General features: G+C 39.5%; 1 protein-coding gene across 1 annotated transcript in view; it reads right to left on the bottom strand.

Annotated features, from left to right (window-relative positions):
- Window positions 1–25,827, bottom strand: part of POC1B (POC1 centriolar protein B) — a 689,402-nt gene that overhangs the window by 511,996 nt on the left and 151,579 nt on the right. The window contains exons 6-7 of the mRNA XM_053719233.1: window positions 21,937–22,052; window positions 6,504–6,658 (exon numbers count right to left, since the gene is read on the bottom strand). Of these exons, the coding sequence (XP_053575208.1) occupies window positions 6,504–6,658; window positions 21,937–22,052 (271 nt within the window). The remainder of the gene's footprint in view (window positions 1–6,503; window positions 6,659–21,936; window positions 22,053–25,827) is intronic.

The following is a 25,827-nucleotide window of genomic DNA, read 5'->3' as shown; positions in this document are numbered from 1 at the left end:
GGATTAAACTCCTGCCACTAGGAGGAGGCATAGAGATTGCCAAACCTCTAAGAGCATTTACTCTCTTTCACATCTCTGGTATTCTAGTCTGACATTTAGCCAAGAAAGGAGAAGTAGAGAGGTAGGAAGGGAATGAGGGAGGTGCAAACTAGAACTGCCAGCAGAAAAAAGGTAATTAAGTAAAAAAATAAAGACTTGCGGTCACCACCAGGGGTTAATAAATAAGCTTATCAGATAAGCATAGAATTTGGCTGTCTTTCATAAGGTGTGAGAGATTACAAGCCATTATGCTGTCAACCCACGATTAATTGGCTGGGACAACATTTTTTTTTTTTTTTTAAATCAGGCACTTAAATAACACACACTACTGCCTGAATGTCCTTTAAAAGCAGGCGCTTAAATAACATACACTAGTGCCTGGGATCACCTTCCTACCAAACATATCAAAGTGTAGAAGATTAGAGAAAGTATGTAAAGAAAACTCGCAAAGCTGACTGGGCAAATCTGTTCAACATAAGCCCCATTCTTGAAAACTCTAAAAGAGGGAACTGAGCTAATAATAAAAGAAAAAATATGTTTTTTAAAAAGACCATGCAGTGTTAGCTAAGAAGCTAAAGAAACAGCTGTGGCCTTTGGACCGTTAAGCGAACCAAAGACAAACCAATTCAAGTATTGTCTAAAAACCTATGAAATTTCTAAGCAGAATTCTAATGCTCGTGCAACATCAAAAATAAATAAGAGACTTTCAATTGAATCTTTGATTAGGACAAGGGAAAACATAATATTGAGTCTCTAAAACCAACTTATCTTGATAAAACAAGATAAGGAAGTTCACAAGAAGAGCAAATAATTCAGAAATTTTTCTGACAGAACATTGTTGCAAAAAGCAACAAAAAGTTCCAAAATAAAAAAAATAAATGTTCAAAAGCATGTATATGTTTGAAAGGGGAAACCTGTAAAGGTTGCAAAAAAAAAAAAAATTACTTTTCCAAGATTGAGAAATTGGTTTAATAATTGGATATATCCTGACTAAGATTGAACAAAGCCTTGATGTCAAGACCCTTAGCAATATTTCTGTAGTATAAAACCACACACAAAATATGTAATATAACCCTAAACAAACAAAAAAAAAGATATCTGGATGATACTAAAAATTACAACTAAATCCCTGTAAATCACAGCAGGAAAAAAACAAGTTCACAAATCCTTTGAGAAATTTCACTTGCAATAGGCTTCCTGGCCTGGAAAAAAGGAGAACCCTTATAGCATCAAAAATGCTCTGTTTTAAAAAATAGGTATTTAATTTCTAAGTCTTCAAGATAAGAGCTGATTCTGATGATAAAAAGGACCTGAAACAGTAGCTAATGTCGAAGAGAAAGACATGAAGAAAAGATGATATTTAAATCCACAAACCAAGTTCTGCGGCCTGGCTGGAGCAATAAGAGTTACTGAAGAATGCTCTATTCAGTCCAAGCTATGACTCCTGAAAACAGAAGTCATCAGGGCCTATCTCTAGAGACTCCATTGATCCACAATCTATTTGAAAACTACTTGATGGATAGATCAATCCTCTGAAATGGATTGCCAACTTAGGAAAATTACTACCCTGTGTTCCCCTCCTGGGAAGTGAAATACAGAGTGTTTTTCTGTGTCCAAATGAAAAAAAAAATTGAGACTTAATTCTTTGCTAAGGAACTACAGGGAGTGCAGAATTATTAGGCAAGTTGTATTTTTGAGGATTAATTTTATTATTGAACAACAACCATGGTTCTCAATGAACCCAAAAAACTCATTAATATCAAAGCTGAATAGTTTTGGAAGTAGTTTTTAGTTTGTTTTTAGTTATAGCTATTTTAGGGGGATATCTGTGTGTGCAGGTGACTATTACTGTGCATAATTATTAGGCAACTTAACAAAAAACAAATATATACCCATTTCAATTATTTATTTTTACCAGTGAAACCAATATAACATCTCAACATTCACAAATATACATTCTGACATTCAAAAACAAAACAAAAACAAATCAGTGACCAATATAGCCACCTTTCTTTGCAAGGACACTCAAAAGCCTGCCATCCATGGATTCTGTCAGTGTTTTGATCTGTTCACCATCAACATTGCGTGCAGCAGCAACCACAGCCTCCCAGACACTGTTCAGAGAGGTGTACTGTTTTCCCTCCTTGTAAATCTCACGTTTGATGATGGACTACAGGTTCTCAATGGGGTTCAGATCAGGTGAACAAGGAGGCCATGTCATTAGATTTTCTTCTTTTATACCCTTTCTTGCCAGCCACGCTGTGGAGTACTTGGACGCGTGTGATGGAGCATTGTCCTGCATGAAAATCATGTTTTTCTTGAAGGATGCAGACTTCTTCCTGTACCACTGCTTGAAGAAGGTGTCTTCCAGAAACTGGCAGTAGGACTGGGAGTTGAGCTTCACTCCATCCTCAACCCGAAAAGGCCCCACAAGCTCATCTTTGATGATACCAGCCCAAACCAGTACTCCACCTCCACCTTGCTGGCGTCTGAGTCGGACTGGAGCTCTCTGCCCTTTACCAATCCAGCCACGGGCCCATCCATCAGGCCCATCAAGACTCACTCTCATTTCATCAGTCCATAAAACCTTAGAAAAATCAGTCTTGAGATATTTCTTGCCCAGTCTTGACATTTCAGCTTGTGTGTCTTGTTTAGTGGTGGTCGTCTTTCAGCCTTTCTTACCTTGGCCATGTCTCTGAGTATTGCACACCTTGTGCTTTTGGGCACTCCAGTGATGTTGCAGCTCTGAAATATGGCCAAACTGGTGGCAAGTGGCATCTTGGCAGCTGCACGCTTGACTTTTCTCAGTTCATGGGCAGTTATTTTGCGCCTTGGTTTTTCCACACGCTTCTTGCGACCCTGTTGACTATTTTGAATGAAACGCTTGATTGTTCGATGATCACGCTTCAGAAGCTTTGCAATTTTAAGAGTGCTGCATCCCTCTGCAAGATATCTCACTATTTTTGACTTTTCTGAGCCTGTCAAGTCCTTCTTTTGACCCATTTTGCAAAAGAAAGGAAGTTGCCTAATAATTATGCACACCTGATATAGGGTGTTGATGTCATTAGACCACACCCCTTCTCATTACAGAGATGCACATCACCTAATATGCTTAATTGGTAGTAGGCTTTCGAGCCTATACAGCTTGGAGTAAGACAACATGCATAAAGAGGATGATGTGGTCAAAATACTCATTTGCCTAATAATTCTGCACACAGTGTACAAGTTTCCATTGATGAATGATATAAGCTAGAAAGTGTAGCATTGTCTGAATGAAAAATCAGATACATTTCTATTTTCAGAAAGGCCAGCTATGAAGGGACCTGAAGATTACACTTAGTTACAAGATAATTATTGGAACCCTTGCCTGATGAGGAAACATAACTCCCTGTGCTCTTCGGGACCCCCAGACTGGACCCAAATTCAAGAGATATGGTGTATGTAGAAACTATTTTCCACGGTGGGTGAATAAAGGACACCCAGAAAAATAGATTGGTAATCTATCCACCAGGGGAAAAAAGCCACACTGAAGGATCCAATAGGTTTCTTTGAGATAGATGAGTGTCATTTTTACATCACTTTCAAAGTATGCAAAGTTAAAGTGGTCTCATATGACATTGTGCAAAAGGAAGAGCCCCCAGAAAGAGAGATTGGTAATTTATCCACCAGGACAAAGAAAGCCACACCGAAGGATTCAATAGGATTCTTTGAGATAGATGAGTGTAATTTGTACACCATTTTCAAATATGCAAAGTTAAAGCGGTCTCATATGACATTGTGCAAAAGGAAGAGCATTGATGCTGTAGTCATCAGACCTAACCTTTCCATACATTGAGTTACAGATAGGTTGGAAACTGACTATAGTCTTAAGCAAGCTGATTGTAACTATGATCCATGTAAAGCTGCATTGTCATTGAGTCAAGAATGACTCCTAGAAAACAAATTCTTGATTAATGAAAAAAACTAAAGGATACAAGTGTGGCAAGGTATTTTCTGGAATGCCATGAATCAAACCCAGAAACCTTGAGGTTTGTGGGTATTGATAGAGGCATCACATCAGGAAGAGGAGGAGACAATGACAAGTGCCTTCTACAAAAAGAGACAAAATGGATGTATACTCTAAAAACATTGTCTCCTAGGGGACTAAATGAGAAATTAGAATTTGTGAGTTTCCTTTAAGAGAAAGTAAAATATAAATATGATTCTTCTATAAAAGATATCCTGATTTTTGCACTATACCTGTGTACATTGATGGATATGTTTATACTCTAAGAAAGATTAGGCCCCCCACAATTAAAAAGAACTATATTGGTATATATAGACTTGCATATAGTAAAAATCAGACTAGATGTAGTGCACAAACCAAGTTACATACTATTAGAATTTAATGGGTAGTAAAAGGTAGTTTTTGAAGTAACAAACAAAAACTAAGAATAACTTGTGGGGTGCTTGTCCTCTAAAAAACTAAGAGAGTATAAAACCTAGAAGCTCTTTGTTTCTTTTGAGAGCATATTCATATATGTTATTATAACTAGTTATAAGTTATAAACTTGAAAGGATACATTTTCTTTAAGTGAAGAAAAATGACAAGTTATTACCAACTATTGGATAACATATTCTTAGTGTGAATGTATGTTTGGTGAATGAATGTTAAATATAGTGTATATACATATATACTGTTTGAAAAACATTTGTAAAATCTTAGCAATGAGCAATTATTGGAGACGGTACTCATCCACCTTAAGAAACAATGATGCAAGAAAAAGAGCTGGAGTTTACCTGTAAAAGACTGACTCACATTCTGATTGACAGCCCTGATGAAGCCCTTGTCGCAAAGGATTATGGGTGAAACACGCGTTGGCTGGTTTGTTTGACTGTATGGAAGCAACTCACCTGGATGCGGTCTTTTGAAGTAACAGATTCCAAGTTTGAAAGGAACACACTGAGTGTCATGGGAAAAAGAAAGCGAGCGGCGACACCAAGCACAGCATGACTGCCTCACGTACAACTACGGAACAAGTATACACAAAGTACTAAAGTCTAAAGGAACCTGCGGTAAACAGAGGTCTGGTAAAGGAGGGAATAAAGGCTTCAGGTAGGAGGTAATTGCTTCGTTTTGAAATATAGCGGTGTAACGTATGAAGCCGAGTTGCGGAAGGTAACGTTCCCCACTTGTTATTACAGTACTGTATGATCTGCAATTGTTCTTACACAAAGTCGGAAAGTTATAAAGCTGACTTACTTTGGACTGGCTTGCTGTTTGTCGATTTAACTCGTCTGCTTGCTTTCTTATTAATGCTTACTGACACAGTGTGCTAATTACTTGGAGGACCATTTGACAGACTGCTACACATAACCATTATACTGGCTCCTATTTTTTATATCATTGGATGTGTCTATCTTTCTAACAGAACGCCTTTTTTGGTGTTGCTTTGAGTATCAGCGCTGATTACTTTAAGTGTCCAATATGAACTTATCATAGCCATATAGGTTGTTTTAAAGCTATTTTTGGCTTAGGTTGTTTTTTTCAGCGTCAAAACGCATATAGAAGGTTGTGCTTGCATTTTGAATGACTGCTTTGGGTGTGTTTGTGTTTTGTATATAATATGATGTATATCTTGTTATGATACCTGTCTATGCTCATTTTGTTGCAGTTCAGGAGTTTAGAACTGTATTAATACAATAATTAAAAAGTGTTTAAAAGAGTGCTGTATTCCCTGTCTTTCTATAGGACTATCTAACAGTCATAGGTCCTTCTCTTTCTTATATTGTTGAAGAAATGTAGTAATGTCTGTATGTCACTGCGTCTCCTGGCTAGGATATACCTCATAAATGGTGTACCTGCGAATAGCCTGCGGGCTATGTGCGTGCATGTGTTTGTTCACTTACCTTGAGAAGCACCCACTCTTCTGTTGTTATCAGCTGCAGAAAGAAAACTGCTTCCAGTAGAGAGTTCATCCAGTGTTGTGTACCTCACAGCAGATATTTTATATAAGGAGTATGAAACAGTAGGAGCAGCCTAAGGGTTCAGTCTGTGGCAGGCTTGTGACTAACTCCTTCTTGGGAGTGACTGACCACTGCCCAATACTCAAATCTCTCCTCTGACTCTCAGTAGCAGCTCTCTGAGGGGGAAATGGGCCTCAAATTAGTGTGAGGACCCTTCTCAACAAAGAATCTGGAGCACCTCAGTTCCTCACCTCCCTCCTGTGAAGGCAAAGAAAAGACTGAAATACCAGAGAGGGATTAACTGCTCTTAGAGGTTTGGGAATTTTTGTCTCCTCCTAGTTCCCAGATGTTAAGACATGTGAACTCTCACCACCTTATGAAAAAATAAAATACTGTTAAACATAAGAAATTGCCCATGTTTTAATTATTATGCAATTCTTCTTGTTAATCATAATTGATATTTATTTACATGATCTTATGAACAACAATGTGAAGTAAAAGCTAAACTGTCCTTCAACCATATGTTTAACAGCAGATACCTGGTGGCCGTGAATAGTATAGAGGAGTCTTCCTTCAAGAAGGTCTAATATCTTCATAGTTCCGTCACTGGATCCAGTTAAGAGATAATTACCAGAGTGGTGGAATGACAAACGATTGACTGCTGCACTATGAACTAAAAGAAAAACAAGTAAATGTTGAATATAGTAAAAGTTGATTTAATATCACTGAACTTTAAATTTTTAGTGTATAAATTTCACATATATTAGTAAAGAATAAAATAATAACATATATTCCACAATGCATAGTAATTATATAGCAAATACCCAATTACATTGGAGGTACCAGATTCTTGTGACAGATCAAGAGACTATGAGATTGTCATATCAGATATGTCGAATTCCACCACTCCACAACTGCGAACAATACAGTATTTATACATCACTCTGCTTAAAAGACCACTTAAAGAATCAAACTGACTGAAAATGTATACATTACTCTGCTTAAAAGACCATTTAAAGAATCAAACTGACTGAACCTTCTTTTCTATAATATGTACAAATAAGAACGGAAATCTTGACCATTGGGGGCCACTGTTGGATATTATTAGGTATGGACTGCTAAGAGTATATTACTGTGTTGAAACACAGCAGCAACACTTTTTGAAGAGTAAAAGATTAACTCATAGAAATTCAATCTATTTTCTTTTACAATTTATACTCCATATAAATGAGGAAGTATAAGGTCCTTATCCTTGTTATTAGGTTAATCTTTATCCCCACTTAGTCTAGTCACAGGGCTCTTATTATTATTATTATTATTATCATTTATTTATATAGCGCCGCCAAATTCCGTAGCGCTGGGTACAACGATGGGGGTATACAATGACAAAGATCTGTGATACAATACAAAACATAACAAGACTAAACAAATCTAGCACAGGATGAAGAGGGCCCTGCTCCGGAGAGCTCACAGTCTATCGGTTTAGGGTGCAGAGAGATAAGGTTGGGGTAGCTTGTTACATCGGTTGTATTTGCAGCAGTGAGTAAGGCAGTTCATGTACGCAGTTCATGTACATGTATTAGCTTGGTTCGGATGCGGGATGGAGGAGAGATGGTAAGCCTCTCTGAATAGGTGGGTTTTCAAGGATCTTCTGAAGCTATACAAGGTTGGAGACAGTCTGATGGAGCGGGGTAGAGAGTTCCAGAGGACAGGAGCAGCACGTGCGAAGTCTTGGAGGCGGGAGTGGGATGTAGAGATAACAGGAGTGTAGAGACGTAGGTCAGAGTTTGATCGAAGAGGACGGGATGGGGAGTATTTCACGATGAGAGAGGAGATATAGTTGGGAGTTAGACTGTTGAGTGCTTTGTAGGTTAGGGCTAATACTTTAAATTGTATTCTGGAGTGTATGGGGAGCCAGTGTAGAGACTGGCAGAGCGGAGCAGCTGATGTAGATCGTAGACTTAGGTGGATGAGTCTAGAAGAAGCATTCATAATAGATTGGAGGGAGGAGAGGCGGTGTTTTGGAAGGCCATTTAAGAGTAGATTGCAATAATCAATGCGTGACAGGATGAGGGAATGAAAAAGTATTTTTGTAGTATTTTGAGTAAGGAAGGGACGTTTGTATATGTGGGTTGAATGTGAGTTCTGAGTCTAGTGTGACCCCAAGGCAGCGGACCTGGGGTGAGGTGTTGAGAATAGAGTCTCCAACCATCAGAGAAATGTCAGGTGTCGGGTGTACATAAGTGAATGAATAACATGAAACAAATCTCCTAGATATCTCCAGTTGTTTTTGTCACTTAACAATAGACAAACACTATTGCGAAAATGTATTTACTGATCCAAGAATTGCACGCAAAATAACTTCTAAATGACAGCTTATGTTAGAGGGTGAAAATGAGAGAGAATAAAGAACAAGTAGCATTTGCTAAAGTAGATTTTGCACACTAAACAAAAAAGCTGGTCTAAATTAAAAAAAAATATACTAATTTTATACCTTAAACTGAAAGTAAACACATTGTAATTACAATACATTTCTGTTGTGCTGCTAAAGAATAACATATCGGCCAAATCTTAACATTTGCATGTCCGGGCCTGACTAAACAGGAAACCCGGGCATACAGTTTGAAACCCAAACTGTCCGGGTCAATCCCAGACAGGTGGCAACCCCATTTAAGTCAGCAGACTATCAGGCTAGACATGGTCATAACGTTAGTATAAAATGCATTTCAATGCATTATCACCTAGTGTTCTGCAATTATCTTTCAATAAGAAAATTCCACCCGCCACTTGCTTTATTTGGAGTAGCCTATCCAAACTTTTTAGTGAAGCAGACAGTCCCGAATTGAGAGGTCTGTCCCGCTTTCCCAGTCAAACAGCATTCAGTCCTGACTCCCGCACTGCCTCCGGGCCACTGCAAAGGAGTTAAAAACCCAACTTTCTATTATTGGGTCCTTAAGTCACGTGACGTTTATATTACCCAATAACATGCTTGCAGGCTGCACATGGCTCCAGTCCTTACGTTTTTGGTGCCGCACGTGATCCTCATAACCAAAAGCTAGTGCTCTTCAATAGAGGCGTTGCTACACGTGAGTCTACTATCTGCGCTCTGTAAGGAAACTTACTCTCTCTCCTATACTATCTCAGCTCTGGTGAGTGCATGTCCTGGGCCCAGGGTTGATTGTACACCGTGACTGGTCTGGTGGTTAATGATATCACGGCGGATCAGCAGACATTGATTCAGGCAGGCTAGCCATGGTGCTTACTGCTACATACTCCTTTCTAGCAAGGCCCCACACATTTAGCACCAAGACAGGAACAGTGTCAGACGGTGAGGAGCAATAGGAGCGTGTTTGAAAGTGTGAGCTACCCTAGCATGCTACAGGCAAAAGTGATCTTTTGTGCCTTTCTGTAACATAAAATCTGAGTTGTCATGAGATGCACAATATACTTTACCACTTAGCCGCCAGAAAGGGCAGCAAAGCATTTGGTAGCAATCTGAAGTGTCATGGGGTACAAGTGTTACTTATCCCCATTTCTTCAAGAGAAGGCTTTATGTACGTGTGTGTGTGAGTAAATATGTGTGTATGTAAATATGTGTGTGTAAATATGTTTGAGTGTCCCCTAATAGAATATGTGTATAGCACCCATGTGGGTGTAGCGGAGCTCTATTAACGGGAGAAAAGTGTCCCTTTTTGGCCATTTCCAATGTTGGGAGGTATGTCATTGTGTTAGCAAACTATCCATTGTTTTGCAGTTTGTTATGTGACAATCTCAGCCTTTAGCCAAATAGGTACAGAAATGAGGCAGGGTTTAGAAGTCTAAAATGTACAATTCCAATCCTTAAAATATAGTTACAGAAAGAAGGGAAAGAAATAAAGTGTATTGCAAAATTGTTTTAAATATTTTACTGCCCCGTTAAATTCAAATAAATGACAAAACAAACACAGCCTATAGCAATCTTACCTTCAACTACTTCCCTAACTGCCTCCTTTTCTATAAAAATTATATTTATCCTTCTTTAGCACTACCATCTCACATAGTGAAGAATTATATAATATTAGCTTACCGCCATGTTTCTAAAGCAAAGGGTTATATAGATATTTTGCAACAAAAACAAAACACTGCTCCTGGCTCTACTGAGCAAGTCTGTTTTCTTCTCCTAAGCACATCTGGGCACGCTGTCTAATCATAGCCGGCCCGATCACGCTATTAAACTCAATGTAGCTCCCTTCCGCGACCAGACCAGAGCGGGAGTGAGCTACATTGAGTTTCATAGCGCGATCGGGCGCGCTGTGACTAGACAGTGTGCCCAGATGTGCTTAGGAGAAGAAAACAGACCCACTCAGTAGAGCCAGGAGCAGCGTTCTGTTTTCGTTGTGAAATATCTACAGGGAGTGCAGAATTATTAGGCAAATGAGTATTTTGACCACATCATCCTCTTTATGCATGTTGTCTTACTCCAAGTTGTATAGGCTCGAAAGCCTACTACCAATTAAGCATATTAGGTGATGTGCATCTCTGTAATGAGAAGGGGTGTGGTCTAATGACATCAACACCCTATATCAGGTGTGCATAATTATTAGGCAACTTCCTTTCCTTTGGCAAAATGGGTCAAAAGAAGGACTTGACAGGCTCAGAAAAGTCAAAAATAGTGAGATATCTTGCAGAGGGATGCAGCACTCTTAAAATTGCAAAGCTTCTGAAGCGTGATCATCGAACAATCAAGCGTTTTATTCAAAATAGTCAACAGGGTCGCAAGAAGCGTGTGGAAAAACCAAGGCGCAAAATAACTGCCCATGAACTGAGAAAAGTCAAGCGTGCAGCTGCCAAGATGCCACTTGCCACCAGTTTGGCCATATTTCAGAGCTGCAACATCACTGGAGTGCCCAAAAGCACAAGGTGTGCAATACTCAGAGACATGGCCAAGGTAAGAAAGGCTGAAAGACGACCACCACTGAACAAGACACACAAGCTGAAACCTCAAGACTGGGCCAAGAAATATCTCAAGACTGATTTTTCTAAGGTTTTATGGACTGATGAAATGAGAGTGAGTCTTGATGGGCCAGATGGATGGGCCCGTGGCTGGATTGGTAAAGGGCAGAGAGCTCCAGTCATACTCAGACGCCAGCAAGGTGGAGGTGGAGTACTGGTTTGGGCTGGTATCATCAAAGATGAGCTTGTGGGACCTTTTCGGGTTGAGGATGGAGTCAAGCTCAACTCCCAGTCCTACTGCCAGTTTCTGGAAGACACCTTCTTCAAGTAGTGGTACAGGAAGAAGTCTGCATCCTTCAAGAAAAACATGATTTTCATGCAGGACAATGCTCCATCACATGCGTCCAAGTACTCCACAGCGTGGCTGGCAAGAAAGGGTATAAAAGAAGAAAATCTAATGACATGGCCTCCTTGTTCACCTGATCTGAACCCCATTGAGAACCTGTGGTCCATCATCAAATGTGAGATTTACAAGGAGGGAAAACAGTACACCTCTCTGAACAGTGTCTGGGAGGCTGTGGTTGCTGCTGCACACAATGTTGATGGTGAACAGATCAAAACACTGACAGAATCCATGGATGGCAGGCTTTTGAGTGTCCTTGCAAAGAAAGGTGGCTATATTGGTCACTGATTTGTTTTTGTTTTGTTTTTGAATGTCAGAAATGTATATTTGTGAATGTTGAGATGTTATATTGGTTTCACTGGTAAAAATAAATAATTGAAATGGGTATATATTTGTTTTTTGTTAAGTTGCCTAATAATTATGCACAGTAATAGTCACCTGCACACACATATATCCCCCTAAAATAGCTATAACTAAAAACAAACTAAAAACTACTTCCAAAACTATTCAGCTTTAATATTAATGAGTTTTTTGGGTTCATTGAGAACATGGTTGTTGTTCAATAATAAAATTAATCCTCAAAAATACAACTTGCCTAATAATTCTGCACTCCCTGTATATAACCCTTTGCTCTAGAAACATGGCGGTAAGCTAATGTTATATAATGCTGCACTATGTGCAGAATTATATAACAATATTTGCTAGGTTTACTGTTCCTTTAAAAACCATATGTGCTTACCCCATAACATCCAAAATAAAACTGAACAAAGGTACATTAAGCTGTCTGCTACCTCCCATGGCACCTACAGGCTATGTCTTTACCTATTTCTTTTTCAGCTCTAATCCTGCAGTCTTGTAAGTACATTTTCAGTAAAATAGTAATGTATATCTTGTTTTTTTGTTTTTTGTGTTTCAAACATAAACATATTAAAAAGAAAACAATAATAAAATCACAAAATCACAGAATGGGAGACAGGATAGAAATTAGGACCAGCATATGTGGCAAGAAGGAAACATTTCCTAAATGTAGCTGCTTAAAATGTCTTTCATTATATATAGTGGCCAAGAACCCCAAAATCATGCATTTTGTGCTTAGTATGCACTAGATCACTATCATTGGCAACAATTTGTTTTTATGGGAGATTACTTGTGACAGAATGATTTTCTATACTGGGATTTTATTACAAAAGGGAAATCTATCTCATTTTTCTTCTTGCAAACTATAGCTTATCACTAACATTACAAGATTCATAATCAAGAGGTACCTTAACGTGAGTGAAGACACATCTCAGAACCAAATACAGGTTGAATTGCAACAATCACAACATAAGTGATGGAAGTATCCAGCAATACAGTAGTTCACTTCTTACAACAGAGCACACAATAAAACAAACGTATGAAAAAGAACAATAAATTCATGGCACAATAAAGGAATAAGAAGCAGCATCTCTTCCACTGATCTGTTTCAGCTGTAATACATAGCTGAAATATTTAATAAAAACAGCAGGGGTACAAAAATCCCATCGCTCAAAGACTGACACATACAAACGACAGATCTCATTAAACTAGAATGCTACCACTTTATGAAAATTGACAAACTGGACAAACATCAACTCATAGAGGACCTTTGGGGAAAATATAGCCCACAAACAACTAGTACCATGCTTACTGACAGATCTTCCTCTGACATCAGCCATCCCTCCCTCTCCTACCCAAACCTGCCCTATCCAACAGAAAACTCCTGCCCCCCCCTTCTTTTTTTTCCTTTTTTTTATTTTCTTCCCTCTCACTCACTCTCCCACCCTTCCCGCTCCCCCATACCCCCCTCACACCCATTCCTTACAATGCTACATCATTCCCTACATCCCTAAACTTTACCTTGGGACAATGTCCCAACTACATATTTTCTTTCTTCTTTAATTCATTCTTCTCAAGAATTAATATTATATGGTTGAGATAGAAAGCTTTATGTATACCAAAATACATAACCATATATAAAGAATATTGAACTTTGTTAAAAAGATTACAACCATTAAGGAACAACAGCTGGAATCCTGGAGAATAACTATTCATAATAATGTCTCATCTGAACACTAAAGCCTTTAGCAATCATCTTATAATGGCAAAATCAAGGAATAAAAACCCACAACATCCAACTCTCTGTGATAAATATGTTTACGTCCTGTTCTCATGTTAACAAGCTGTTTTGTTTCTTTATCAACATTACTGTATTGTTGAATATATTAATAATAAAAAAACAGCAGGGGTACCTTTGAGAATATCAGTGTAGGTATGAGTGAAGAAAAGGAAAATGATGGCAAGTAAGCTTAAATTTCCAGTTTTCCTTGCAGACCATAAGTGACTTTCAACCATACCAATGTAGTACAACAGATAAGGGTGGCGATGAAAATATGAAACCATTATGGAGACCACTACAATGATTACAAGATTTTTACTCAACTTTTAGTTTAATCTTGAACACACAACATGCAATGTTATAATAGTGGGACAAAGGAAACTGCATACTGTACAATGTTATTCCCAGGACGTTTTTAATGGATGCAGTGGCTGATTTTACTGACCACCCAGCTAAAATTTTAGCCAAATGTAAGCTAAAATTCGTAAATAATAAAATGTGTCAATGTTTTATTGCTCAAATTATCATTAAAGGGGCACTCAAGTCAAAATTTAACTTTCATGATTCAGATAGAGCAGGAATTTTAAACAACTTTTCAATTTGCTTCCATTAACAAAATGTGCATAGACTTTTTATATTTACACTTTTTGAGTCACCAGCTCCAGCTGAGCAGGTGCAAGAATTCACAGAATATACGTTTGCATTTGTGATTGGCTGATGGCTGTCACATGATGCAGTGGGAATGGAAATAGACATAACTGAAATTTGTCAGAAAAAAATCTACTACTCATTTGAAGTTCAGACTAAGTGCTATTGCATGGTCTTGTTGTTATTATGATTATGCAAATCTACTGTATTTACTGGTAATTTAAATACATTTGTTAAACTATGCTATTCATTTGTGCTTTGGATTGCAGAAAAAATCTGTTAGTATTACACTTCCCCCACCTGGCTTCTTTACAATGACACCTAGCTGGCAAAATTATCTGTGAAGAAAACTGCTGTAGTATTCCATAGCTAAAAAGGGGTTGATTTGTCTTCCACTTCCAAGTATTGGAACTGTTGTTCCTTGGAAATTTGCTCCCTCGTTGACATTTGCTACGTCAATGTGCGCATGCGCACAATTACGTAAATCGCACTCCACATGTTTGAAAAGAATCTGTGGAAAGTGATTTTGTAATTAAAGGCTTGCACACATTGAGGTAGCAAACCTCACCGAGGAAGGACTAAATTACTAGTATTTTTTATTATAGTGGCCAGGTAGATGTATGCCTGCGCAGTTAAACATGGTGATCAACAGGGTAATTTTTTTTTACTGCTCAGCCGTGCACATCTAATCAAAATGAGATAAAGTGTCTCCACCACTACAATAGTTTTTAATATGCAAGTCGTTAGTCCAGTAAGACAAAAAAAAAAAAAACATAATTTATGCTTACCTGATAAATTTATTTCTCTTGTGATGTATCGAGTCCACGGATTCATCCTTACTTGTGGGATATTCTCCTTCCCTACAGGAAGTGGCAGAGAGAGCACCCACAGCAGAGCTGTCTATATAGCTCCCCCCTTAGCTCCACCCCCCAGTCATTCGACCGAAGGCTAGGAAGAAAAAGGAGAAACCATAGGGTGCAGTGGTGACTGAAAGTTTAAAAAATAAAAATATATATGCCTGTCGTAATAAACAGGGCGGGCCATGGACTCGATACATCACAAGAGAAATAAATTTATCAGGTAAGCATAAATTATGTTTTCTCTTGTAAGATGTATCGAGTCCACGGATTCATCCTTACTTGTGGGATACCAATACCAAAGCTTTAGGACACGGATGAAGGGAGGGACAAGACAGGGACCTTAAACAGAAGGCACCACTGCTTGTAGAACCTTTCTCCCAAAAATAGCCTCCGAAGAAGCAAAAGTATCAAATTTGTAAAATTTGGAAAAAGTATGAAGCGAGGACCAAGTCGCCGCCTTACAAATCTGTTCAACAGAAGCCTCATTTTTAAAAGCCCATGTGGAAGCCACAGCTCTAGTAGAATGAGCAGTAATTCTTTCAAGAGGCTGCTGTCCAGCAGTCTCATAGGCCAAACGGATGATGCTTTTCGGCCAAAAGGAAAGAGAGGTAGCCGTAGTCTTTTGCCCTCTCCGCTTACCAGAATAAACAACAAACAATGAAGATGTTTGACGGAAATCTTTGGTTGCTTTTAAGTAGAACTTTAAAGCACGAACCATATCAAGATTGTGCAACAGACGTTCCTTCTTTGATGAAGGATTAGGACACAGAGAAGGAACAACAATCTCTTGATTGATATTCTTATTAGAAATAACCTTAGGAAGAAAACCAGGTTTGGTACGCAAAACCACCTTATCTGAATGGAAAATAAGATAAGGGGAATCACACTGTAAAGCAGATAGCTCAGAAACTCTTTGAGCCGAAGAGATAGCAACTAAGAACAAAACTTTCCAAGATAGAAATTTAATATCTATGGAATGCATAGGTTCAAACGGAACCCCTTGAAGAACTCTAAGGACTAAGTTTAGGCTCCAAGGCGGAGCAGCAGGCTTAAATACAGGCTTAATTCTGACCAAAGCCTGACTAAAAGTTTGAACGTCTGGGACATCTGCCAGACGTTTGTGTAGTAGAATAGACAAAGCAGATATTTGTCCTTTTAGAGAACTAGCTGATAATCCCTTCTCCAAACCCTCTTGGAGAAAAGACAATATTCTAGGAATCCTAATCTTACTCCACGAGTAACCTGTGGATTCACACCAATAAAGATATTTGCGCCAAATCTTATGATAGATCTTCCTGGTGACAGGCTTTCTAGCCTGAATCAGGGTATCAATGACCGACTCAGAGAACCCACGCTTTGATAGAACTAGGCGTTCAATCTCCAAGCTTTGGATGTGAGAACAGACCTTGGATTAGAAGGTCCCGCCTCATTGGCAGGGTCCACGGTGGAACCGAGGACATGCCCACTAGGTCTGCATACCAAGTCCTGCGTGGCCACGCAGGTGCTATCAGAATCACTGAAGCTCTCTCCTGCTTGATTCTGGCAACCAGACGTGGAAGGAGAGGAAGCGGTGGAAATACGAAGGCCAGATTGAAGGACCAAGGTACTGCAAGAACATCTATAAGTACCGCCTTGGGATCCCGGGACCTGGACCCGTAACGAGGAAGTTTGGCATTCTGACGAGACGCCATCAGATCCAATTCTGGTGTGACCCATAGCTGAATCAGCTGAGCAAATATCTCCGGATGGAGTTCCCACTCCCCCGGATGAAAAGTTTTACGACTTAGAAAATCCGCCTCCCAGTTCTCTACTCCTGGAATGTGGATTGCTGAGAGATGGCAAGAGTGATCCTCTGCCCATCGGATTATTTTGGTTACCTCCATCATCGCTAGAGAACTCCTTGTTTCTCCTTGATGATTGATATAAGCTACAATCGTGATGTTGTCCGACTCAAACCTGATGAATTTGGCTGCAGCAAGCTGAGGCCACGCCTGAAGCGCCTTGAATATCGCTCTCAGTTCTAGGATGTTTATCGGAAGAAGAGATTCCTCCTGAGACCATAAGCCCTGTGCTTTCAGGGAGTTCCAGACTGCACCCCAGCCTAGTAGGCTGGCATCTGTCGTTACAATGAGCCATTCTGGCCTGTGGAAGTACATTCCCTGAGACAGGTGGTCCTGAGACAACCACCAGAGAAGAGAATCTCTGGTCTCCTGGTCCAGATGCAGTTGAGGAGATAAATCTGCATAATCCCCAATCCACTGTTTGAGCATGCATAGTTGCAGTGGTCTGAGGTGTAGGCGGGCAAAAGGAACTATGTCCATTGCCGCTACCATGAGTCCGATTACCTCCATACACTGAGCCACAGATGGCCGAGGAATGGAATGAAGAGTTCGGCAAGTGGTTAAGAGTTTTGATTTTCTGACTTCCGTCAGAAATATTTTCTACCGAATCTATCAGAGTCCGCAGAAAGTTAACTCTTGTGAGAGGGGAGAGAGAACTCTTTTTTTATGTTCACCTTCCACCCGTGAGATCTCAGAAAAGCCAACACAATGTCTGTGTGAGACTTGGCTAGCTGAAACGTCGACGCCTGAATTAAGATGTCGTCTAGATAAGGCGCCACTGCTATGCCCCGAGGTCGTAGAACCGCCAGAAGGGACTCTAGCACCTTTGTGAAAATTCTTGGTGCCGTGGCTAACCCGAAGGGAAGAGCCACAAACTGGTAATGCCTGTTTAGAAAGGCAAATCTGAGAAATTGATGATGATTTCTGTGAATAGGGATGTGTAGATACGCATCCTTTAAGTCCACGGTAGTCATATATTGACCTCCCTGGATCAGAGGCAGAATAGTCCGAATGGTCTCCATCTTGAATGATGGAACCCTGAGGAACTTGTTTAGAATTTTGAGATCCAAGATTGGTCTGAAAGTTCCCTTTTTTTTGGGGAACCACAAACAGGTTTGAGTAGAACCCTAGTCCCTGTTCCTCTTTTGGGACTGGGCGGATCACCCCCATGGTAAGCAGATCTTCTACACAGCGTAAGAACGCCCCTCTCTTTGTCTGGTTTACAGACAATCGAGAAATATGAAATCTCCCCCGTGGAAGGGAGTCTTTGAATTCCAGAAGATATCCCTGGGACACAATTTCTAAAGCCCAGGGATCGTGAACATCTCTTGCCCAAGCCTGAGTGAAGAGAGAGAGAGTCTGCCCCCACTGGATCTGGTCCCGGATCGGGGGCTACCCCTTCATGCTGTCTCAGAGGCAGCTGCAGGCTTCTTGGCCTGTTTACCCTTGTTCCAAGCCTGTTTAGGTCTCCAGACTGACTTGGATTGGGCAAAATTCCCCTCTTGCTTTGCAGCAGAGGAAGCTGAAATGGAACCACTCTTGAAGTTCCGAAAGGAACGAAAATTATTTTGTTTGATCTTCATCTTATTTGATCTATCCTGAGGAAGGGCATGACCTTTCCCTCCAGTGATGTCTGAAATAATCTCTTTCAGTTCAGGCCCGAATAGGGTCTTTACTCTGAAAGGGATGTTCAAAAGTTTAGATTTGGATGACACATCAGCAGACCAGGACTTAAGCCATAACGCCCTGCGTGCTAAAATGGCAAAACCTGAATTCTTTGCCGCTAATTTAGCCAGTTGAAAAGCAGCATCTGTAATAAAAGAATTAGCCAACTTACGGGCCTTGATTCTGTCCATAATCTCTTCTAATGGAGTCTCCATCTGAAGAGCCTCTTCTAGAGCCTCAAACCAGAAAGCAGCTGCAGTAGTTACAGGAACAATGCACGCAATAGGTTAAGGAGAAAAACCCTGATGAACAAACATTTTCTTCAGGAGACCCTCTAATTTTTTATCCATAGGATCTTTGAAAGCACAACTGTCTTTGATAGGTATAGTTGTACGCTTAGACAGAGTAGAAATAGCTCCCTCCACCTTAGGGACTGTCTGCCATGAGTCCCGCATGGTGTCAGATATGGGAAACATTTTCTTAAAAACAGGAGGGGGAGAGAACGGAATACCTGGTCTATCCAACTCCATAGTAATAATATTCACAATCCTCTTAGGAACTGGAAAAACATCAGTGTAAACAGGAACCTCTAAGTATTTATCCATTTTACACAATTTCTCTGGAACCACTATAGGGTCACAATCATCTAGAGTCGCTAATACCTCCCTGAGCAATAAGCGGAGGTGTTCAAGCTTAAATTTAAAGGCCGTCATATCAGAATCTATCTGAGGAAGCGTCTTTCCTGAATCAGAAATTTCTCCCTCAGATAACAAATCCCTCACCCCTACTTCAGAGCATTGTGAGGGCATATCAGATACGGCTACTAAAGCGTCAGACGGCTCAGCATTTTTTCTAAACCCAGAGCTGTCCAGCTTTCCTTGTAAACCAGGCAGTTTAGATAAAACCTCTGTGAGGGTTGTATTCATAACTGTGGCCATGTCTTGTAAAGTAAAAAAAATTTGACGCACTAGAGGTACTTGGCGTCACTTGTGCGGGCGTTACTGGTTGTGACACTTGGGGAGAGCTAGATGGCGAACCCTCATTTACTTCTGACTGAGAATCATCTATTGCTCTATTTTTAAGTGCTAATATATGTTCTTTATAGTTTATAGACATATCAGTACAATTGGGACACATTCTAAGAGGGGTTCCACAATGGCTTCTAAACATATTAAACAAGGATTTTCCTTGGTGTCAGACATGTTAAACAGGCTAGTAATGTAACAAGCACGCTTGAAAAATACTGTAATCAAAGTAAAAAACACTTAGAAATAAAACGGTACTGTGCCTTTAAGAGAAAAAAAGCTGCACCAGTTCTGCAAAACAGTGTAAAAAAGCAGGAAACTTAACAAAATTTTTACAGTAGTATTATAAAGGCTTAGTAACTTTGCACAGCTATGCAAATAAACAATTAACCCTTTAATGGCAAAAACGGATTGAAAAAAAACCTTATAAATGCATCAAAAAACAAAACGTTTTTCCTAACAGTGTCACCAGTAACTAATGAGCCCTTCAAGCAAGCTGAAATTCCTATTAAAGTATCTGAATACAGCTTACCCTTCCCTCATGGGGATATTGCCAGCCTTTTCTAGATTTAACACAGTCTGTCTAGAAAAATATAGACTGAACATACCTCATATGCAGCTTAGCCTGCAAACTGTTCTACCAACTGAAGTTTTCCAATAATCTTCAGGCCTTGTGAGAACAGCAGTGGATCTTAGTTACAAAGTGCTTAGATCATCACCCTCCTTGCAGAAATCTTCATCCCTTTTCTGCCAGAGAGTAAATAGTACACACCGGTACTATTTAAAATAATAAACTTTTGCTTGAGAAGTAAAAAAACTAACATTTTAGTCACCACATAGCTCTTTGCCCTTCCTAGCAGTTAAGCAGGCAGAGAGAATGACTGGGTGTGGAGCTAAGGGGGGAGCTATATAGACAGCTCTGCTGTGGGTGCTCTCTCTGCCACTTCCTGTAGGGAAGGAGAATATCCCACAAGTAAGGATGAATCCGTGGACTTGATACATCTTACAAGAGAAAAAAACTTTAAATGTACATCTATTATTTATTCTCTTGGTATCCCTTGTTGAAAAGCATGCCTAGATAAGATCAGGAGCAGCAATGCACTGCTGGGAGCTAGCTGTTGATTGGTGGATACACACATTGGCCCACCAGATGTGCTCGACTTGCTCACAATAGTGCATTGCTGCTTCTTTAACAAAGGATACCAAGATAATGAAGCTCATTTGATAACAGAAGTAAATTGGAAAGTTGTTTAAAAGGAACAGGAAACCCCAAAATATTCTTTCATTATTCGGATAGAACATACAATTTTAAACAACTTTCCAATATACTTCTATTTTCAAAACAACTTGATTCTCTTGTTATTCTTTGCTGAAGAAACAGCATTGCACTACTGGCAGCTAGCTGAACATATCTAGTTAGCCAATCACAAGAGATAAATGTGTGCAGGCACCAATGAGCAGCAGCTCCCACTAGTGTAGGGTATATGCATATTTTTTCAATAGGAAATACCAAGAAAAAAAAGTGTCTTAAAATGACATGTTCAATCTAAATCATGCAAGTTGAATTTTTTAAAACTATATGTTCTTTCTGAATAATGAAAAAAATGGGGTTTCGCGTCCCTTTAAATGGATTTTAAAACTAACATTTAAATGTACATGAGAACATTTAAATTTTTAAAAGAAGCATTTTATAATATACTTTCCTAATAAAAGTTATTTCTGTTTTAGTTTCCAGGAAAAAGGAAGTGCTCAAGTGTTTTGCACGATAATATAAATGCAGCAGTAGGAAATGCTCTTGGCGATAAAAAGCCGAATGGAGGGAAGACTGTCCAAATTATTTGTCATGATCTGGGTTAACACAAGTGATTCCTCAAACATATTTTATATCTGTACCCTTTCACATGCTTTTGTGATATTTAATGTATTTAAATAAAGGTTATACTTGTATTCTACTATGTGATCCTTGTTATAAAGAGAAATGCTTTTTACATATTGATTGGGAGGAGTGATGCCAGAGCCAAGTTTTGGTTGCCATACAGCATTTGCTAGATTAGGAAATGCCCATTAACCCTTTAACGCCGTTAGAATGTTATATTTCGTCCGGATTTTGCTGGGATTTAGCGCTAAAGGGCGAAATACAGCGTAACCGCTTGGCTTTCCTGAAACCACTGGCGCTTCCCTGATGGGATCGCGGTCTGGAGAGTGTGTCTAGCATCATAGGGACGCCCCCCCCCGATGCAATTCCATCATTCAAATCTCGTGCACGATCACAAGATTTCAATTTGTTTACATCGGAACAGTTATTCCGATGTAGACAAGTTAACCCCAGCACAAAAGGGTTAAATGGGAGAATCGCTGATATGTGTCATCATTTAAATGATTTCTTGATGTCTAAATAGTTAATAAAAAAAACTTGCTTATTTTACATATTCAAATATACCTTGATAATGTTGCAATAATTTGTTCATTCGAATGTCCCAGACTTTTACTGTGCTGTCAGCACCAGCAGATGCTACACATGTTCCAGAGGAATTAAAATCAACATAGTTGAAATGCCTGAAATAGAAGCATGAAACTTAGTTCAGATTTATTCAAATTATAATTAAAAAAAGCTATACAAATCTTACCAGCATTAAATTACATTACAAATGAAAAAGATTGTTTTGCAAACACTATTCATAGCCCAGCACAATATATCTTTACATAACAATGAAGCACTGCACTATTTATTTTGACTATTCTTTGGCCTAGATTCAATTAAAAAAAATTGTGAAACATATCTTTTTTTTAAAAAACACCACCACTTTCTAAAAGTTGAGCATTAAAGGGGCAGTCTAGTCAAAATTAAACCTTCAGACAGGGCATGCAATTTTAAACAACTTTTCAAATTACTTTTATCTTCAAATTTGGTTTGTTCTCTTGGTATTCTTTGTTGAAAGCTAAACCTTGGGAGGCTCATATGCTAATTTATAAGCCCTTGAAGGCCGCCTCTTATCTCAGTGTATTATGAAAAGTTTTTAACAGCTAGAGAGCTAATTCATGTGTGCCATACATTGTGTTAAGCTCACTCCCATTGAGTTATTTATGAGTTAGCAATGGTTGGCTAAAAAGCTGTCAAAAGAACTGAAATAAGGGGGCAGTCTGCAGAGGCTTAGATACAATGTAATCAAATAGGGAAACAAACATAATTTATACTTACCTGATAAATTAATTTATTTCATAGTGGCAAGAGTCCGTTACATATGGGATTATATTCTTACCACTAGGAGGAGGCAAAGTTTCCCAAACCCCAAGAGCCTTATAAAACCCCTTCCACCTCACACATACCTTAGTCTAACATATAGCTAAGTAGTTAGGTTAAAAAAGGAATAACAGCCAAAAAGGAGCAGGGAAATTTTTTTTTGCTCAAAACAAATCAACCCCAAGGGAGCTCATGGACTCCACCATGAAATAATGAATTTATCAGGTAAGCATAAACAGGGGTCAGAAACCATGGGCCCCCCAGATGTTTTGGCACTATATTTCACATGATGCTGAAACACCCTTTAGGCTGTCTGAGCCTCATGGGAAATTTAGTTCCAAAACATCTGGGGGCCCAAGGTTGCTGACCCCTGAGCATAAATTATGTTTTCTTTCACATAGGTGTCGAGAGTCCACGATTAGATACATATGAGAACTAATACCCAAGCTGTGGAAGTCCACGAGTAACTATAAAGTGAGGGATTGAAAACACAGCTTTTTTTCGCTAAGAAAATAAATCAACAACGCAAAAGAAAATTCTCTTAAAATAAACTCAAAAACAAGCCTTATCATTAAACTGAAAAAAATGCCTGAATGAACTTTCTACCAAAGGCTGCTTCAGAGGAAGCTAAAACATAACAATGGTAACATTTAGTAAAATTATGCAAAGAAGACCAAGTGGCTGCCTTGCAAATTTGATCAACTGAAGCCTTATTCTTGAAAACCCAAGAAGCAGCAAGTGATCTAGTAGAATCGGCCATAATCTGTTGTGGTAGAGGCTGACCCACCTCCATATAAGCCTTGTGAATCAAAAGTTTCAACCAAGAGGCTAAAGAGATGAAGGAATCTGAATTGCAGATACTAGACAAGAATTAGATTCTGCCCAAGAGAGAATTCGAGACACCTCCATCATTGCCAGGGAACTGCAAGTTTCCCCCTGATGGTTTTATATAAACTACTGCTGTGACACTGTCTGGAAACAGAGTTCTAGAACATTGATTGGTAACCTCACCTCCCGAGGAACCCACACTCCCTGTGCTGTCAGAGACCCCCCAAACAGCTCTCCAACCTTGAAGACTTGCATCTGTAGTGATCACAGTCCAGGTAGGATAAGCAAACGCAGACCCCTGAATAATAATCTGATGATAATGCCACCAAGTTAGAAACTGACTTGTACTGGGATCCAAAAATATCTTTGGAAGACAGCTGAGTATAATCCCTGAGCCACTGACCTAGCTGAAGAGACCTCATGTGAAATCAAGCAAATGGAATTGCATCTGAGGCTGCAATCATGAGAGCTAGTACTTTCATACACAGGGCCATTGGAGGAAATGAGAAAGACTGAAGGTTCAGACAAGTTGACACTAATTTTAACCTTCTCTGCTCTTTTAGACAAAGACTAATGGATACTGAATCTATTTGGAAACCTAAGAAAGTTAACTCTGTCTGAGGAACCAAAGAACTCTTTGGAAAATTGATCCTCCAACCATGCTGTTGAAGAAACAACAAGAGTCCTTTGGTGTGAAATACTGCTAAAGGAAAAGATGGAGTTTGAACCAAGATGTTGTCCAGGTATGGAAACTCCGCAAATCTATTATGGACATAAACTGACCTTGCTGAACAAAAGGCAGAATAGTCTGGATAGTTTCCATTCTGAAGGATGGAATACTTACAAACTGTCTGAGAGCCTTTAGATCTGGAACTGGTCTGAATGTACCTTCCTTCTTTGGAACAATGAAGAGATTTGAATAAAATCCTATCCCTTGTTCCAGCAAAGGAACTGGAACAATCCATATTTTCCAGATCTGAGACAGACTGAAGAAAAGCTTGAGCTTTTAAAGGATTCCTTGGAATATTGGACAGAAAACGCCTTCCTCTGGGAGGCCTTGTTCCGAATCCTATTCAATATCCCTGAAAAACAATATTCCAAATCCAGGGATCTTGAACAGACTGAAACCAAGCCTCCTGAAACAGGCTTAATTTGCCCCCTACTAGAACTTCTTGGTCAGGGGCTGCACCTTCATGACGTTTTGGTAGCAGGGATAGCTTTCTTACCCTGTATTGACTTGTTCCAGTTAACATTAGGTCTCCAGACTGAACTACATGAACCTTGCTTTTGAGCAGAGGAGTCAGTGTTCTGTTCCTTCTGATGAAAGGAATGAAAATGATTAAAAACAAATTATGCTTACCAGATAATTTCCTTTCCTTCTGTATGAGGAGAGTCCACAGCTTCATTGCTTACTTGTGGGAATACAGAACCTGGCCACCAGGAGGAGGCAAAGACACCCCAGCCAAAGGATTAAATGCCTCCCCCACTTCCCTCATCCCCCAATCATTCTGCTAAGGAAACAAGGAAAAGTAGGAGAATTATCAGTGCATAAATGGTGCAAGAAGAACAAAACCAAATTTAAGTCCGCCCAACTGAGAATTTTCCTCATACAGAAGTAAAGGAAATTATCTGTTAAGAATAATTTATGTTTTCCTTCTTAATATGAGGAGAGTCCATGGCTTCATTCCTTACTTGTGGGAAACATATACCCAAGCTCTAGAGGAAACTGAATGAAAACGGGAGGGTAAAAAGAGAGGCGGACCCTGTTCTGAGGGCACCACAGCCTGCAAAACCCTTTCTGCAAAAAGCTGCTTCTGCCAAAGTAAAAACGCCAAATATGTAAAATTTTTAAAAAATATTTAAGGAAGACCAGGTAGTCGCCCTACAAATCTGATCCCTAGAGGCCTCATTCTCAAAAATCCAAGAGCAAGCCACAGCTCTATTTGAATGAGCCTTAATCCTCTGAGGAGGCTTGTGTCCCGCTGACTCATAAGCTAAGCAAACATGCTCCTCAACCAGAAAAACAAGGACGAGGCTTCCTGCCCCTTACGCTTCCCAGAATAGACACAAACAAGAAAGAAGTCTGACAAAAACTCCTTTGTAGCCTGAAGAAAGAACTTCAATGCCCGAACAACATCTAAATTATGAAATAACCACTCCTTCAAAGAAGAAGGTTTATGACACAACAGTGGCGTAGCGTGGGTTGTCAGCGCCCAGGGCAAGGCAAGTATTGCACCCCCTAACCTATTAGCACTGACTGAG

This window comes from Bombina bombina, chromosome 6 (genome assembly GCF_027579735.1).
Source record: "Bombina bombina isolate aBomBom1 chromosome 6, aBomBom1.pri, whole genome shotgun sequence".
Lineage (NCBI taxonomy): Eukaryota > Metazoa > Chordata > Amphibia > Anura > Bombinatoridae > Bombina > Bombina bombina.
The sequence above is the reverse complement of the archived record's forward strand: the minus strand, read 5'-3'. Positions and strand labels throughout refer to the sequence as shown.